Genomic DNA, 16,305 nt, shown 5'->3' on the forward strand with positions numbered 1-16,305 from the left:
GTAAAGGCCTTTCTTACAACCCTTCAATGCTTTCCCATTTCACTGGAGACAAAGCCTAAACATGTAACCTTGACTTTATCTATAGTGTCATCTGTGATCAGGTCCCTTCCCAGCTCACCAACTCATTCTGGGCCACTCTTCCTTTATCCACTGAGACCAAACCAAACTTTCAGTTCTGTGAACACACAGAGCTCTTGTTTGCCTCAAGGCCTTTGCTTTTGCTGGAAGTTTCCTACTACTCTTCACGTTGTAACTTCATCTTATTCATAAGGACTCCAACTCTATCCCCTGCGACCCACCACCAATCTCTGTCATTACCAGTGAGGCCTCCTCATTTCTGCTTATCCATAAAAATGAATTGTCATTTTATTTCTTTGTTCTTCCCCATAAGGGTTTAAGTTCAATAAATGTAGACACAGTGTTCTGGCACCATGTCTGTACCACCAATGAATATTTATTGAATGAATGAAAATGCAAACGATTCTTTCCTCTTCTGTCTCAAATTCATTACATTTGAAAAGTCTCATTCACCTTATTCCCCCTAGCAGTTTTTCTTTCTCCAATTCCTAACAGAGTGTAACAGCAATTCTTCCTTTCCTTCCCTTCCCTTCCCAGCATACTGCCCCCAACCCCTCACCTCCCACACAACCTTCCCACGTACACTCAAGATAAAGCAGCAGGTGGGTAGCCTTTAGTAGGACAGGGATTCAAGAGCCTATGCAATCCAGTCCTTGGGGGCAAGGTCTAGTGTTGAGTATTCTGTGCTCCAGAGATGCTTCTGGGAGTAAAGGGAGAAGGCTTAAGAGATGCCATGTTTTAGGCCTTTCAGTCTGAGTGCCAAATACCTACCGTTTGAAGTCAGAGCTTTCTAAATGTATGAGCTCTCACGCTCTTGTTTTAAAAAGTCAATTGACTACGTTTTAGAGCCATAAGATACCTCAGGCCACTTAGTCATTCCCCCCCCGGCCCTGATCCTTCCTCGCCACTACAAAATATCAAAGAGCGTGTGTGCACATGTGAGTGTGGGATCTTTGAACCCGGACCTACTGCTGTAAGGTACTGAGAAGGAAGAGTGGAGAGTGAGAAACACAGGCACGTGGGGTGAAGTCCAGAGCGAAGATGGCAAGACCGGCATCTCGGACACGATTTTCTTCCCGAAGACTCTCTGCAGCTCTTGTCCTCTGGCCTCTCTCACTGCAGTTAGTGCTGAGAGATGAGGAGGACCAAACGGATCTCGCCTCAGACCACCTGGCAACAGCCCTCCTGCAGGAACCGCGGGGCCGGTTCTCCCAAGCCCTAGCTCGTGGCCTTCCAGCGGCAGAGTCACCTGGAGGTGCTGCCCTTCTCTTAGCTACCAACTCAGACTCAAGTTCAGACACCAGCCTCAACTCCACCTGGAGACTTTAACTTGAATCCAGGATCTGAGACCCACTTTTCCAGGCAGCTGTTCAGAGCAGCCCTCACCTCCTGCCTGCGGGAGGCCCTGGCTGACTGTGGGACACGGCTCCCCGCCAACGCTCACTCTGTACGCTCACGTCTGTAAGGGCAACTCGTGTTTTTGTTCCCTCTTCTGTTTTAAGAAATTACCAACGAAATCTAGTAAGTGCAGAGGAGTGAAAACAGTCCCAGGCTGGGAGCCAGGGGTCCTGGGTGCTTTGCCTTGACTCTCTGCCTCGGCAGCGCTGACCTTGGGCAATCCATGTAGTCTCTACTCTAAATTGCTTTCACCTGGAAGACTGTGCAGTTCTCGCTGCCACGCTTGCTTCTCGCGGGTATTGAGAAGATTAAAGAAGACACCGTGTGTGAGAATGCTTTGAAAACAGCCGAACCTTTCATAGATGTAAGGTATTACTGCCAATGATGATAATAATAATAATAATAATATAGTGCCCATCTCTGAAAATTACCATAACTGTATTTTTTTTTTTACTATTCAACTTCAACAAAAAACACTCTAGATAAAAAAAAAAAGGGAAAATATCTAATTGAATCTATCTTCATAAAGCCTATGAACTTTTAACTTTCACATGAAAGAAAATACAGACTTTCCCAACCTATATTTCAAAATAAAGAAGGTATTTGCTATCATTTAGTAAGATTTTATACCTCTATTATTATATTGCTATCCTGACTACATTCCTGTTATAGAATCAATGGACAATTGGGGGGAAAAAACCTTTATTAATACTGATTTTTACACTACTAATGATAGCTGCTATTTCTTGCATTCCAACCGTGCGAAGTATTATAAGAGAGAACTAACACCTTGCTCAGCCCAAGTCTTTAAGCTAAGTAGCTTTACTTCCCTTCTGCAGATGAGAAAACTAAAGTTCAGAGAGGTTGATTTCCTGCCCAGGGTAAAGATTAATAACTGGCCGAGCTCAGAATTTTGAATTCCTGTCTCCCTTTGTCTAATATTTGTGTTTTTACTTTTAAATAATACTCTCTGTGACCTATATTACAGCTATCATCAATAAAACAAACTGCAACATTCATTTTCGACCATTAAATTAGATGAACAAGGAACAAAATTTGGCTAATGGCGAGAGATTTGTTGATATCCAAAAAGGTTTTGGGAAATGGGTTTTGAGGTTCTGACAGCCCATTGACAGTCAAGGTACAACCTGAATGTGTGTCCCTACACTGACCCAGGCTTCAAATTATCTAAAAGGGAGGGAGGTTGGGAATTTGCTTCAACAGAAAGTCAAAAATGGAGATGTGGGGAGGGCTCTAGTTTCTAAATGTTTACTTCGATCATTAGTCTCTAGATTAAATTACACTACTAGTACTGGTTTTTCCTAATATTTATTTTCACTCCTCATCTATGACAGTTGTCCCCAAACTGGGCTGCACATCAGATCATGTAGTAAATTTTTTTTAATGCAAATCTCAAGGACCCTGCCCAGACATATTGAGTCAGAATTTGTGATATCTCTATTTATGAAATTCCCCTCAGGCATTTCTGATATAGCTGGTTCTTTGAATCACTGATCTGCTGTGATTTATGACCTTTCAGAATTGATTTTCTTAAATCCTAACATTATAGAGCCCTTATACCATTTAAATCACTTGGCTTCTTTTCAACGGTACTAAATTATAAAAGCTACAGTTACTGAAAACCACAGCGTTCTATAATTATGACTCAAATGGGTTGAAAATGGAAAACATTCATGTATAAAACTCTGTAGAAAGTCAAGGAAGAAAAAAAATCCTAACTGCCATCAATTTCCCATGTTAAGACCTCATGAAGCAACTTTCCCCCAAAGTGAAGTTTATGTCAGAGCCATAAAGATCTAAGAGCCCCTCGTGAGAGTGCAGCAGCAGCCCTCTAAGACCATGAGAATCACCTCTTCCATCCCTCCCCCGACCAGCCACTTCAGTGAAGCCTTTCAGCCTCTCCAAGAACTCCCCGCACAAACTATTAATAATTCACTGCTTTCTAACATCATCGTTTGTAAAAGATATTTTTCCATTATTGCTGTCAACAAAAAACTTAATACACACAGATTATTATTTTTCCCATATGTTCAACAACTCAGAGCTATAAATAGACAACAAGAATGTTACCCACAATGTACAAATAGAGAAGTAGCATGACATGGCCAACCACATAGTTCAATATGAGAAAATTGCATTAACATGTGATTGCAAATACCTAAAATATCCTAAAAATAAATAGGGTAAAAGTCATCCAATAACTAAAAACAAACAAAACCAACAAAAACTATTCAGGTCCAATTCACTGCAAAGTTTATTCTGAGAAAAATCTTTAGCATCTTAAATTTTTAACATCAGCTCTTTGAAAGTGAAGCAAAAGTTTGTTGTTCTCTTAAATGTACATTTTTAACATTGGCTCTTTAAAAGTGAAGCCAAGTTTGTTGTTCTCTTAAATGTGCATTATTTCCTTTCTGAAAGGCATATTTTCAGGTGAAGCTTTTGAAAACAATCATCCCGTCAACCCTCTAATATATTTCTTCTTATCCCTGGACAAAGAGTATAGTGATAGAGAAGTTTAGTAAGGAACTCTATGCCTTCATCACTGCTGCGTTGATTTTGTGACCTGGGAAACCAAAGCAACTTTTAATGGCCAATGGAAAAGTTCAAGCCCTTCCGTCCCACCTTTCAGGAAAGGAAGATTGGATCTAGACATAGCTGAGCTAGAGCAAGAAACAGCAGGTCTAGATGAAGGCTGCCTATGAATTTTGGGGTTATATATGCTAGTGATAGAATATGGAAACATACTGGTAAATCTTAGCAAAATAAAATACCAAATAATCCCCACTTTTTGAGAGTGTATAAACTTGGTCAGTCTGAAAATCAGTCTATAGTCAAGGGTTTTTCTTTCTTCCTCTCCCTTTGAGAGACACGTAGGAGAAATCAAAGATTATGAGTCAGCATTCCCTAAGTTTGACTGCCTTCTTGTTGTAACAGTCAATAGTTTGGAATGATGAGCAATTAGAGTGAAGTTATTCTTTTCTTTTCTTGAGAACACTTTCATGGGAATAAAAGTTTAACCTGGTCCCTGTAGTTAGGTTTCTATGATGTTCTCCCATGTGTCTGTACGGTTTGGGGAAGAGAGGATCTGTATGGACTTCATTTTTATTAAGCAAAAAACAGAGAAGCTTAATGAATTTTCACAGTTCAGCATTGACCTATGCAACTAACACAAAGAGTCTTGTATGCAATGAATGAATTTTGCTCAAATGACACTTGCTGGTGATTTTGAAAAGTTTTCTTCTAAAGGAATCTTTGTCTTGTGTTATCTTCCTTTAACAGCCCACTTTTCCTGTAGGTCCCGCAATAGGGACAAATACGGCGATTAGCTTTGCTCCTTACTTAGCGCCGGTAACCCCTGGAGTTGGCTTAGTCCCAACGGAAATTCTACCCACCACACCTGTTATTGTTCCCGGAAGTCCACCTGTCACCGTCCCGGGCTCAACTGCAACTCAGAAACTTCTCAGGACTGACAAACTGGAGGTACTTCAATTATATTTGTGGTTTGAGATGCATCTGTGGTAGAACCGTGCCTCTATGTAAGTGAATGCTTGTAAGATATTAACTCAGTCTTGCAAAACAGCCATGCGCACACATTCACCTAAAAGCCATGCATTCATAATTCTATTGTTTGAATTTAAGGTCGAGTAGAAAGGAAATTAGTCTGTGGGAAAAGAATAAGTTTAATAGAAACAAAAATCTGTTGTGTGGAATGTGTGTTCAGGGCCAAAATATGTAACAACCAATGGAACATTGAATCAATCACTATGCAGGCCACGAAGATGGCTCCCAAGGGCTCCAGCTGCGCCAGGCATGAACCTTTGCTGGATCCTGGAAAGGTCTGGTAACGGGCAGGTTAGGAGGCCAGCAGCCAGGACAAGGGGGACAGTCAGGGGCACGGGTGGGAGGACGTAGCACTATGACTACTGACCAAGTGGTATGATCATATTTCAGTATTTGAAGAACTAGTACGGCTGCTCTAGCGTGTTCCAGGATATCAGCCCCAGTTACGTAGAGGTAAACAGGGGGAACTGGAGCCTGGGAAAATCTAATTATTGATTTGAGATATTCTCTTTAACCTAAATTCAAGTGATCTACAAAAGTCAAGAAAACACAGACCTAGAGAACAAACTTGTGGTTACCAGGGGGGGGAAGGGTAGGGGGGAAGGGATAGTTAGGGAGTTTGGGATTGACAGGTACGCACTGCTATATTTAGAATGGATAACCAACAAGGACCTACTGTATAGCACAGGGAACTCTGCTCAATATTATATAACAACCTAAATGGGGAAAGAATTTGAAAAAGAATAGATACATGTATATGTATAACTGAATCACTTTGCTGTACACCTGAAACTATCACAACATTGTTAATCAACTATACTCCAATATAAAATAAAAAGTTTAAAAATTCATATATTTATAAAACATAATTCTTAAGTCATGAGTCAAACCAACTCAGCTGTACTTTACTAGGTAACTTTTCTCTTTAATCAGTTAGGGCATTCATCCATTTATCTTAACTACTGTATCCTATGACATTTAATAGAGCATTGTATATGGGTGTGTAAAGGGTCTGATAGATTTTTCAAAGAGTTCCTTTAATTCAACCACCAGTTAGTTGTTAGGTGATATATATGTATGGTTAGAATGTACACTGTGCTTTATCTTGGATCATCTGAGAATGTTCTTTCAATGTGCATTTGTTTAAATATTTACCCAATAAATATTGAAAATGATAAAATGTTGCCTAATATCAGCTTCCATCTGGAGTATATAGATCCCCAAATGAAAAGACAATAAACTCCCATCGCTACTGTTTTGATCAAGACTAACCCTGTGAATATTGAACAGACCTTTCATGGGACTGGAAAAGCGTTTGGGGCTCCACCTGGTGGACCCATGAAAGTTTCGTGTTCAGTACGTGACCGTGTGGTTTAGAAAACAAATTAAATCAGCTGAGTTGGGAACAAGTTGTCCTTCCCTACAGGATTGGTAGACAAAGACATATGTAAAACTGATTCACGAGGACTTTAGCAAAGCAGCTTGCAATTCATTTCAAACCAGGAATGAAGTCAGCTGCACACAGAGCCCCTTGGTAAATGCCTGATGGCTACTCTACACCCCAATGCAGTCTTAGCCTGGAGTCATTCCACTTACAGAGGGAGGCATACTCAGAATCTGTGGGAACAGTTTAGTAATTTTTATTTTGTACATTTTATGAGCTAAAGATGGAATGTTGGATAATATCCAAAGTAGAAGGAAACAATTAATAATTTTGTGATTTATCTGTTTACCCTTTAAACTCGCTTGGTCACTGGTCAGTGAAACTGTATTTCCCAAGTACTTTTGACTCTCACAAGGCTTGAATGTCATGTCAGTGACCCTTCCTGTAATATCACTAATGATAAAGATGTGAACCACCACTTGAGCACATCAACTTTGGATGTGGAGCCTGAGAAGAAAATAACTTACAATTTTACTAGTAATTCTTCCATGATAATGATATTTATAAATATAAGTATTATGTATATATGTTATTTGTGTTACTTGACGCTATCGGTATTTAGGGCAAGGTTAAGAATACTCTTTAAATTCCAAAGAAAATTTTCTTTAAACAGTAAACTCCTGACCCACAAGAATTCTCAGAGGATGGAGCATTGCAGTTACTTGAGATTTCAGGATAATTAAAGGTTAAGGAATTAAAAAAAAGAAACAATACATCAACACTTCAAACTCTATCCTACTTCCCTCCTTTTACTTCTTTCCCTTTATCTCTTCCCATATTTCTCTCTGTTTTATTTTGTATTTTTACCTTCTTTCTGTGCTGTCAGAAATAATAATATTGTGACTTAAATGAAAGTTTTGGTGTCTTAGATATCGTAGTTCTTCTAATTTATGAGTATAAGCATACGTTATCTTTGTGGAGCAGGAGAGACCCTATGGGAAAACGGGAGTATTCACATTCACTCCAGCCCCAGTTCCCATCCTCAGAGAGGAGAAACAAGTTTGTCACGTCGCCTTATTCTTTTAGCAGTTGTGCAGCAATGACCTTGTGGCTTGATCTTTGGTGAAATAATCCCTCCATGTAAAAAACCTGTAAAATCTCAGAGTTGTCATGGTAGAAGAAGATGTGGCTATATATAGACGTCCAAATTTTATATACATGTGTGTGTATATATATATATACACACACATATATATAAACTCTCCAAATTACTATATATATATATATATAATAAACTATTCTTTCTTTCCTTTCTTCCTTCCTTCCCTCCCTCCTTTCCTTCTCTAAATAAATAAATAAATCGCAAGAACAATGGGGGCCTTGTTGATTTAACTGCAGATTTTGACTCTCTTAATATAGATCCTCACCCCAGAAAAGAGGGCGAAGTAAAACTCAAATTATTTTGCCCGGGATTCCAGTTACTTGAGTCCTGGATAATCGAATGTTTATTGTAAATGGCACAAAAGCCACCATTAAAAGAAAGGAAAGGCATTTATTCCTTTTCTTTTCTTTTTTTTTACATCGTGGCTGCGCTCGCAGAGGTAGTTCCCGGCGGCCCTGGGGCTTCCTTCTGCATCGTGTGCTCTTCTCCCCGTGTCCTAGGTCTGCAGGGAGTTCCAGCGAGGAAACTGTGCCCGGGGAGAGACTGACTGCCGCTTTGCACACCCCGCCGACAGCACCATGATCGACACAAACGACAACACTGTAACCGTTTGTATGGATTACATAAAGGGGCGTTGCATGAGGGAGAAATGCAAATATTTTCACCCTCCTGCACACTTGCAGGCCAAAATCAAAGCTGCGCAGCACCAAGCCAACCAGGCCGCGGTGGCCGCCCAGGCAGCCGCGGCCGCGGCCACAGTCATGGTAAGTGGGGCGCGCGCGCCGCGCACCTTCCCCGGCCCGCGAGCCCGGAGCCGCGCCTTCCGCGCGGGGACGCGCAAGCTCCCCAGACCGCTGGGAGCGGGGACGGCTGCTGTTCCCGCTGCTCCGCTGCCTACGTCCTGTCTCGGTTGCCCCCGTTTTGTTTTGTTCTGTTCTGTTCTGTCCCTCCCTCCTTCCCTTCTGCAGCACAATAAGTAAATCCCTCAGGCGGGCGCAGGGAACGCGGAGCGGGTGCGAGCGCCCCTCCCCACGCCCAGCTCTGCTCGGAGACCTGACACGGGCGGGACCGGCCCGGGCTCCTCGCAGACCGGGGAGGACCAGGGAGGCGGCCCAGAGCCCGAGAGAGACAGACAGAGAGAGAGGGAAACAGGGCGGGAGGCCTGCGGCGGCGGCTGCGCATCACCCGCAGCGCTCCCGAGAGAGCAGCCCGGAGCCAGGAGCCCGCGGCCGGCGGCCCCCGCTGCCCGGCTCTTCCCTACCCCCATCTTTTGCCCCTCTTCTGTCACTTATCACAAAGGCCATGCTGCCAACGCTCTCTCCCTAAATGAAATTTTATGCAGAACATCAAGTCATGAAACAGCTGAAGATGGAGCTGTAGGGCTGGTGCTTGGAAAAAAAAAAAAAAAGGCCTGGAACCCAGCCTCAGGTCCCTGAGCCGCTGTCCTGGCTCAGGCCCCACCCCAGACCTTGGGGCTCTGAATTCGAATTCTAAAATATCCCCAGGTGTTTTGTATACACAGTAACATTTGAGAAGCCCCTACCTAGAACACTTAAATTTAGCTGTATTCTGGGATTACCTGAGGGATCTTGAAAGGTTCTAACATCAGTCCCTTCCCCCAAGTTCCTTATTTAATTAGTTTGGATGTGGCCTGGGCAGGGGCTTTCTTTCTTTCTTCTTTCTTTCTTTCTTTCTTTAGAAGCTCCCAGTTGATCCCAGCGTGCAGCAAAGTTTGAGAACCACCGCACTGGCCTGTAGAATTAATTTGTTTTCATGTGAGATCTCTGGCTTGACAGAAGTCTGTTTTAATATATGATAGGCACTGGGCGTCCATTCATTCAAAACATATTATATAATGAGACCTGCCGTGCATCAGGCACTTGCCGGCTGGAAAAAATAAATCAGGCAGCTTTCCTTGCCCTCGGGGAGCTTGGAGTTTAGTGATGGCAATAATGCTCCTTCATGACACAATGGAAATGCATAATGGGGTCCGGGGTGGAGCGGGGGGGGGGGGGGGGGGGGGGGGCAGGAAAGACTCAGTGGCCAGTCATCCCTTGCGAAAGACAGATATGGCTTCAGGGATGAAAGGTATAGTTTAAAACACATTGTTCTAACTAGCGACCACCACTTCATACACTGATGCCTGATCAGAATGCAAGGGTAGCTATTATACACCAAGTTCATATTACTCAACATTCTTTCCACAAATTTTTGTTTTTAGAGAAGGATTCCATTTTATTTTTTTTTTTTAGAGAATGATTCGTTTTATTTTTTATTTTATTTTTGGCCACACCACGCAGCTTGCAGGACCTTAGCTCCCTGACCAGGGATTGAACCTGGGCCCTCGGCATGAAAGCAGAGTCCCAAACACCGGACCGCCAGGGAATTCCCTCCACACATGTTTATAAGGCCTGGCCCAGTGATAAGCAACAGGGATGCAGAGAGGAAGGCACAGAGCCTGCCCTTACATCATCACCGCTTAGTGTGGCCTGTGTGCTTATTCAGACCTTTCCAATCTCAGCTTATTTCCAAGTATCTTGAGCACTGAGTCCTTTATCTCTCTCACTGTTTCTTCTCAGAGTCCTCGTCCCTTTAGTGTTTTTTCATCACTGGACATAACAGTGATTTCTCTGTGTGTGAGTTTCTATATGTGTGGGAATGTATGCATCCACATAAGAAAGTCAGGACAATATAGATGAATTCTCCCCTTTTTGTTCTCATAAAAGAGTGGTTTTCAAAACTGATTATAATTAGGAGCAGGGAGTGAGGGACCTGTAGGGGAGATGAGAATAAATTGGTCACTGAATGCTGATGAAAAAGGAATTCTTTTAAGAGAGCAAATGAGGTCTTCTGTACACTTCTGCAGTGTGGAATCCATCTTCCCATCCACTTAGTGAAGATCTCATCCTACCGAGAAGTAAAATGTTCTTCATTGTAATCATTCTTTCAGGCCAGCCCAAATTTATTCTAACTGGTGTGTTGATCGTTGGGCACAAAGAACACGATTTTACCTTAAGCGAATGTTATAAATCATAACTAGGTATCAAGGATACCCCCAAGGCTAATCAGAACTCTGGTTGCAAGAGACAAAAACTTTACTAGATCATTTAGTGCCCTCCAAGAGAGCAGAGGTAAAATAGGGCTCAGGGGTAGATGGATCCAGAAACTTGAAAACCAGTAGGTCGCTCTCTTTTCTTTTTTTCTGCTTCTCTTGGTATATCAGCTCCACTCTCTAAGATCAGCTTCTCCAGACAACACTGACCATGGCTTTGGACACCTGTAGGGACACATTCTTACATCTCCTGACAAGAGACAAAAATAGTATCTTCGATACCATCTCTAATTAGGAAAAAAAAAAAAAAAAAAAAAAAGAGCCACCAGGGTCATTTTGGTGGTTGTCCTGTGGTGAGAGTAATAGCATGCCATGATTGGCTCAGCCTGGATCACGATGGCCATCTCTGGCCACTGGGATATGAGACGAGGTTCTGGGACTATGAAAAACTTAGTCCCTATACCTCAAATACCTGTTAAATACAAAAAAACACTGGTGCTAATAGTGACCTTTACAGCTGAGCCCTGAATTTATCAGAGCCTTGATTTATCCGGCTGTTACCTAGAAGTACCAGTTCTAACATCTGCAGTCAATATGTTCTTCAGTCACTGAAGGAACAATGCACCTAGAATATGTCAATGGTAGATGACCTGGGTTGATGGAGATAAGAGAAGAACTGGCCATTTACACAAACAGCCCGGTATCTTTAAATCAAGATTCGACTCCTCTATGTGCCTTTCTGTGCATTTTCACATCATCTTCATCAAGATGCACAGATGTTGTTGCAGTGGATGTCAGTGTATTTAGTTACCATAGTTTCCTAGATTGTTACCCTGTGCCCAGATTTGGAGTTCTGATACTTCAGGTGATCTTGCAGCACCGTCAAAGACAACCCAAAGGAATGTAGTTTCAGAACAAAAGCGTCAGCTTCTTTCTGACAATGACACGAAAATTACTGAAATCTGTCATGTCTTTTTAGTTGAAGTGAGAGGCTCATTTGAAACCAGTCTAGTTGCAGCTGGATGAAGTCAAAGTATTCTTATTCTCATAGCGAGATTACTCAGTACACTGAAGAAAAACTATTATTTCCTTATTTTAAAGAACAAATGGGAGTGATGATGGCAGTCAGAATATATTAGTATTCCATTCACCTGGGTTCCATATCTGAACACCAAGAATTTCTGTAGTGCGATTTTTATTACTGTCCGGGATTTCCCCTTCTTTGGATTAACTGGACCCTGAAAAGGAACTGAAAGCTTTGATTCCAGAAAAAGAGACATCTCTTTCCTTTAGAGCCTTAATCTTTTGCACTGCCTCTTAAAACATGAGCATCACCCTCGTCAGAATTTTTCAAATGTAAAAATAAGCCAGCCAGAGCTTCTCTTTGGTAATTTTAACACAGAGTGTATCTGATCTTCAAGTCAGCAGTCTTTCTTCACGCACACACCAAAATGGGGCTACCCCAGGAGATACTTATTTTGTAAAAGGAAACAGGACCAGCTGCCATCAGCTAGATAAGTGTCAGTTGTTCAAGAAAACACGCACAGGAACTTTGAGTCGCATCCTACTCATCCACATCCTTTTCTTCCACATTCGCGTGGCAGCTCTGATGACTGTCGTCAGCATTTCCTGACTCCTCAGGTTTGGTCTTTGCCTCTAACGCCGGGCCCTTAGTTGGCTTGCCTTGACTTGAAGTTGGCTTGCTCCTTGCTCCAGAAAATGAAAAGCCTGGCTGTATGTATATAAGGCTGGAGAAAGCCCAGAGGGGGCAAAGGATCAGAAATGTTGGTGAAGCCAGCAAGAATGGGTGCCCAGTGCCTGGCGCACGGTAGGGGCTCAATTAAGGAGAACCTCGCTCTCTGCATAGGTGCCTAAGGAAGCTCCCAGGGTGCACCGGGCTTGGGGATCTCTCAGGCCTATTTTAAGCCTGAAGATCTTTCAATATAGGTAAACATATGCCTGCAGCCACATAATACCCTCTAAAACGGAACATCTGTCTACTACAAAGCCACATTAGAACATGATTATTCATCCATACAGTTTTTCAAAAACATTCTACACATGTGCCTCAAAGTGTGAGGTGTGCAAGATATTAATAGGTACACTCGACCCTCCAAGACCTTAGTGTTTCCTTGAAAAGACAAGATGTTTGCATTTAGTAAAGAAAACCCCAAATACGGAGTGGCGGAAAGGGAAATGCTGTCACTGTCCAGCTCAGTTTAGGGCTCTCAGCTTCTTTAAATTCCTAGTTTATTATAATTTCTGTCGAAATTGCATTTCATCAGACTAAGGCTGGGAAAAAAGAGAACGTTAACCTTTCAGGTGTCCATCCTAAGGAGAAATATTTAATATTTCTTTTTTCTACTTGGAGACTTCATTAAATGATACTCTGTTAAATCAAAATTGTGTTCATAAATACCAGCCTGTGGAGACATAATCACTCTTCTAGTTAGCATATCAGAAAAGATCAACCCAAGAGCAGATTTGTTCTATACCTCTCAAAGACTGGAAAAGTGAAGGGAAGAATTGAAACCAGAAAGTTGAGGCCAAAATGATTTTGAGTTTAACCATCCGGTTAACGTTGTTAGTGTACTCTGTGAGAACAGGCTATGCAGTTTTATGTAGTCAGTACAGACTAATATAAGCAAAAAAATTTTTTTAATTTTTAAAAATTGCATTATCTAGCAGTGTAAAACTATACAGGAATGAAAGATTTTAAACAAAACTGGTGTCATGAAAGTTACATCATGGCAAACTGACATTTGAGGAAAGAATATTCAAAGAAGCTTTCTCACTGTGAAGCTTGTTGGGTTTTGAAAATGTTCACAATTCTGCCTGAAGGACAATGATTGTATGTTATGTGATGGCCTCTATCCAGACTGCCTTCCAAAGCAGCTTCTCCACTGGCCATTCTAAGCCTCTCCTCTACCTGTAGTCCTTTACGCTTTATTGCTAGCCTCCACCCCGCTTCACCCTTAGCTCTTTCCTTTACCTCCTATCACTTCCGTACTTTTAATCCTGAGTCTTCAAATGATGATGAACAGCTCTTTATTGGCCAAGGAAGATATCATTCATTGTTTCCCAGTTTGAGGGTTAAATACTATCCCATTTTCTTTCAAATGCCGTAGCTGTAACTCGGAACTTTAGAATAAAACATTTTGTATTTATTGTGCAAACCTTAGGGATTTACCTATTGTGCTAAACATAGAAAATGGGTATTTCATTTCTTTTGTTTGCATTGGAGCTATTCCTTTGAATTTCTTTATTTTCATAGAATTCCATCATAAAATTTTTAGATTTTTTTTACAACAGTCATCAAGGAACAGGAAAATTTTTTCATCATGGTCTAAATCAATCACTATTTATTATTATTTCAGCTGTTTAAATGAAACTATCTGCCCACAAGTATGGTTATAAGTTAAAGATATTATTTTACTTCTAATAGTCCAAGCAGTTCTTTGCTATCTTTTAGCTGTTTGCTATTTTTAGCTGTTGTACTTGTTCTAGCCAAGAGTTTCCCACATCTCATTAACTGGGTTGGTCACTGATTATACTTAAAAGTACGACTAGAATTATTAAATATAAATTATTTTGATACCTGAGGACACTAAATACCCTTTAAAGGGTATTTTCTTAGTGTAATCTGGTAAGTTGTTTGCGATAAATTGAATTAAAATTTCAAATGTGGTGGAAAACAGAATGGATGATAAGTTAGTCATTAGAAACCATATGATGGAATAAAAGCAGGAAATTTGAGAAACCTACTATGCGAATTCAAAACTTGTTAAGTTTGGAACCTTATTCCACGTTACCAGATCCACACTAGCAAAGTGAAGAGAAAAATTGAGACAATTATCCACATAATTCAGACAAAAAACTAAGATCCAAACCCAAACAGTTTTGCCTAAATAATCTTGTGTTTGAATATTTTTTTGCCTGAATTGTTTGTCTCAGTTTGCCGCTTCATTTTGTTAGGCTAGATCTTCATTAAAAATTACTTTTATAAAAGTTAAAGATATTATCTTTTTTTTCAACTTGGATCTTATAACTTGGATGTTATACGTAGTGCATTCATTATTTTATATCTGAAAACTAACTTATCAGAAGTTCTTCAATCCTGTGGCCCTTAAAAGTTTTGCATTTTTTTCTGAAGCAATGTAAAAAATGCTTATGGTATGTATGCAAGCTGCTGTTTTAATTAACTTTCCTGAATTTCAAACATCTATATTTTACTCTCTTATATGCTTTTAACTAAGGTATAGTAGATGCATTTTTGCTTCAATACTAATTTAAGGTGTAATATTCATTTCTTTAGAGAACATTTTTGTTGTTGTGCATGCCTAGTGTTTTGTACGTTGTATATTGCATTCAGAATATTTTTTTCCTTCTCACCTATCCACAATGCAATGCCGTTCCCATGATGCACCTCTGCTTGCTGTTTACCTGTATGTTAATTCGCTTGAATCCCATTGGCCCACTGCCATCATGTGCTCGCTGCCTGTTATTAAAAGACTCAGTCGACTGCCAAAGCAATGAAGCGACCTCTCGAAGCATCTGTAGACCTGGTACTTTGACCTTTCACCTTTCGCTTTGCATGTAGCTTTTCAGAGAACCATCTGAGATTTGTATTACTTGTAAAATATTGGTTGCAAACAATCATTATTATTAATTAATGAAAAAAATTCAATAAGGTGTTTAGCCATCTCATTTTCATATGTAATATGTGGAATAAATTAATCCTAACAAATTTTAATACCTTTTCCAAAAGAGTGAAGCAAATTTAAATTACTTGGCTTGGAAAAATGCTCATTGTAATTCTAATTAACCTTTAAATTCAAGAAATTGCCATTTCGTTAAGGAAAAGAATAGGTATTAATAATAACACAAATGCTTCTTTCCCCCCTTAGACTAGTTTAACTCATTTTAAAAGCTGAAGTCATTTTTCGTTGTTGTTGCTTGATAGCTTTTCTTTTCCTTAGTTAAGATGCTACCGTTTTGGATTACAGAAATCATGCTTTGCTCTCGGTAACAAACTCTCACTCATTCGACTTTGCCGCTGTTTAAATTAAGGTGCATGGCAGACGCATCTCCTTAGCTGTCATTTTTTTAAAGTATGTTGCAATTGATGATCTCTGTGGACGCTGAAGGTGTGTTCACTGTGAGTTATACACATCTTATCCAATTCTTCACTTATAGGCCTTTCCTCCTGGTGCTCTTCATCCTTTACCAAAGAGACAAGCACTTGAAAAAAGCAACGGTGCCAGCACCGTCTTTAATCCCAGCGTCTTGCACTACCAGCAAGCTCTCACCAGTGCACAGCTGCAGCAGCACACGGCATTCATTCCGACAGGTACGTGCCCTGACAGTTCCAAGTCCTGTGTCCGTGTGCCCTCCGGTCATGTGCTTTCTTCTCATTCCTTTAAGCTGTTTGGTGGCATCTAGTTTGCTTTTAAAGGGACGATAAATACAGCCTGAAACTCATCATTGTCCTAGCTATCTAGATAATTTACCTTGCTTGGGACAATAGCTAAAGACTGTTAGGATTCTAAAGCCAAATATTTTATAGAGTTAAGTGACAGTTTGAACCCATGAGAAGCAAACAGCTGTTAGGGCTTTTGGTTTCTTGTATTTACACAAGCTGTGTAAAAA

The 16,305-nt window shown here is 40.8% G+C and overlaps 1 protein-coding gene across 5 annotated transcripts in view; it reads left to right on the forward strand.

Moving 5' to 3' along the window:
* MBNL2 (muscleblind like splicing regulator 2) overlaps positions 1 to 16,305 on the forward strand; it is a 158,579-nt gene that overhangs the window by 108,271 nt on the left and 34,003 nt on the right. For 3 of the 5 annotated variants that reach the window (XM_068526876.1, XM_068526879.1, XM_068526875.1), the window contains exons 4-7: positions 4,777 to 4,977; positions 8,105 to 8,368; positions 15,168 to 15,221; positions 15,853 to 16,006. In XM_068526876.1, coding sequence (XP_068382977.1) covers positions 4,777 to 4,977; positions 8,105 to 8,368; positions 15,168 to 15,221; positions 15,853 to 16,006 — 673 coding nt within the window. The remainder of the gene's footprint in view (positions 1 to 4,776; positions 4,978 to 8,104; positions 8,369 to 15,167; positions 15,222 to 15,852; positions 16,007 to 16,305) is intronic. The other 2 variants (XM_068526878.1, XM_068526877.1) reach the window with 1 other exon arrangement.

Source organism: Eschrichtius robustus, chromosome 18 (genome assembly GCF_028021215.1).
Source record: "Eschrichtius robustus isolate mEscRob2 chromosome 18, mEscRob2.pri, whole genome shotgun sequence".
Classification (NCBI taxonomy): domain Eukaryota; kingdom Metazoa; phylum Chordata; class Mammalia; order Artiodactyla; family Eschrichtiidae; genus Eschrichtius; species Eschrichtius robustus.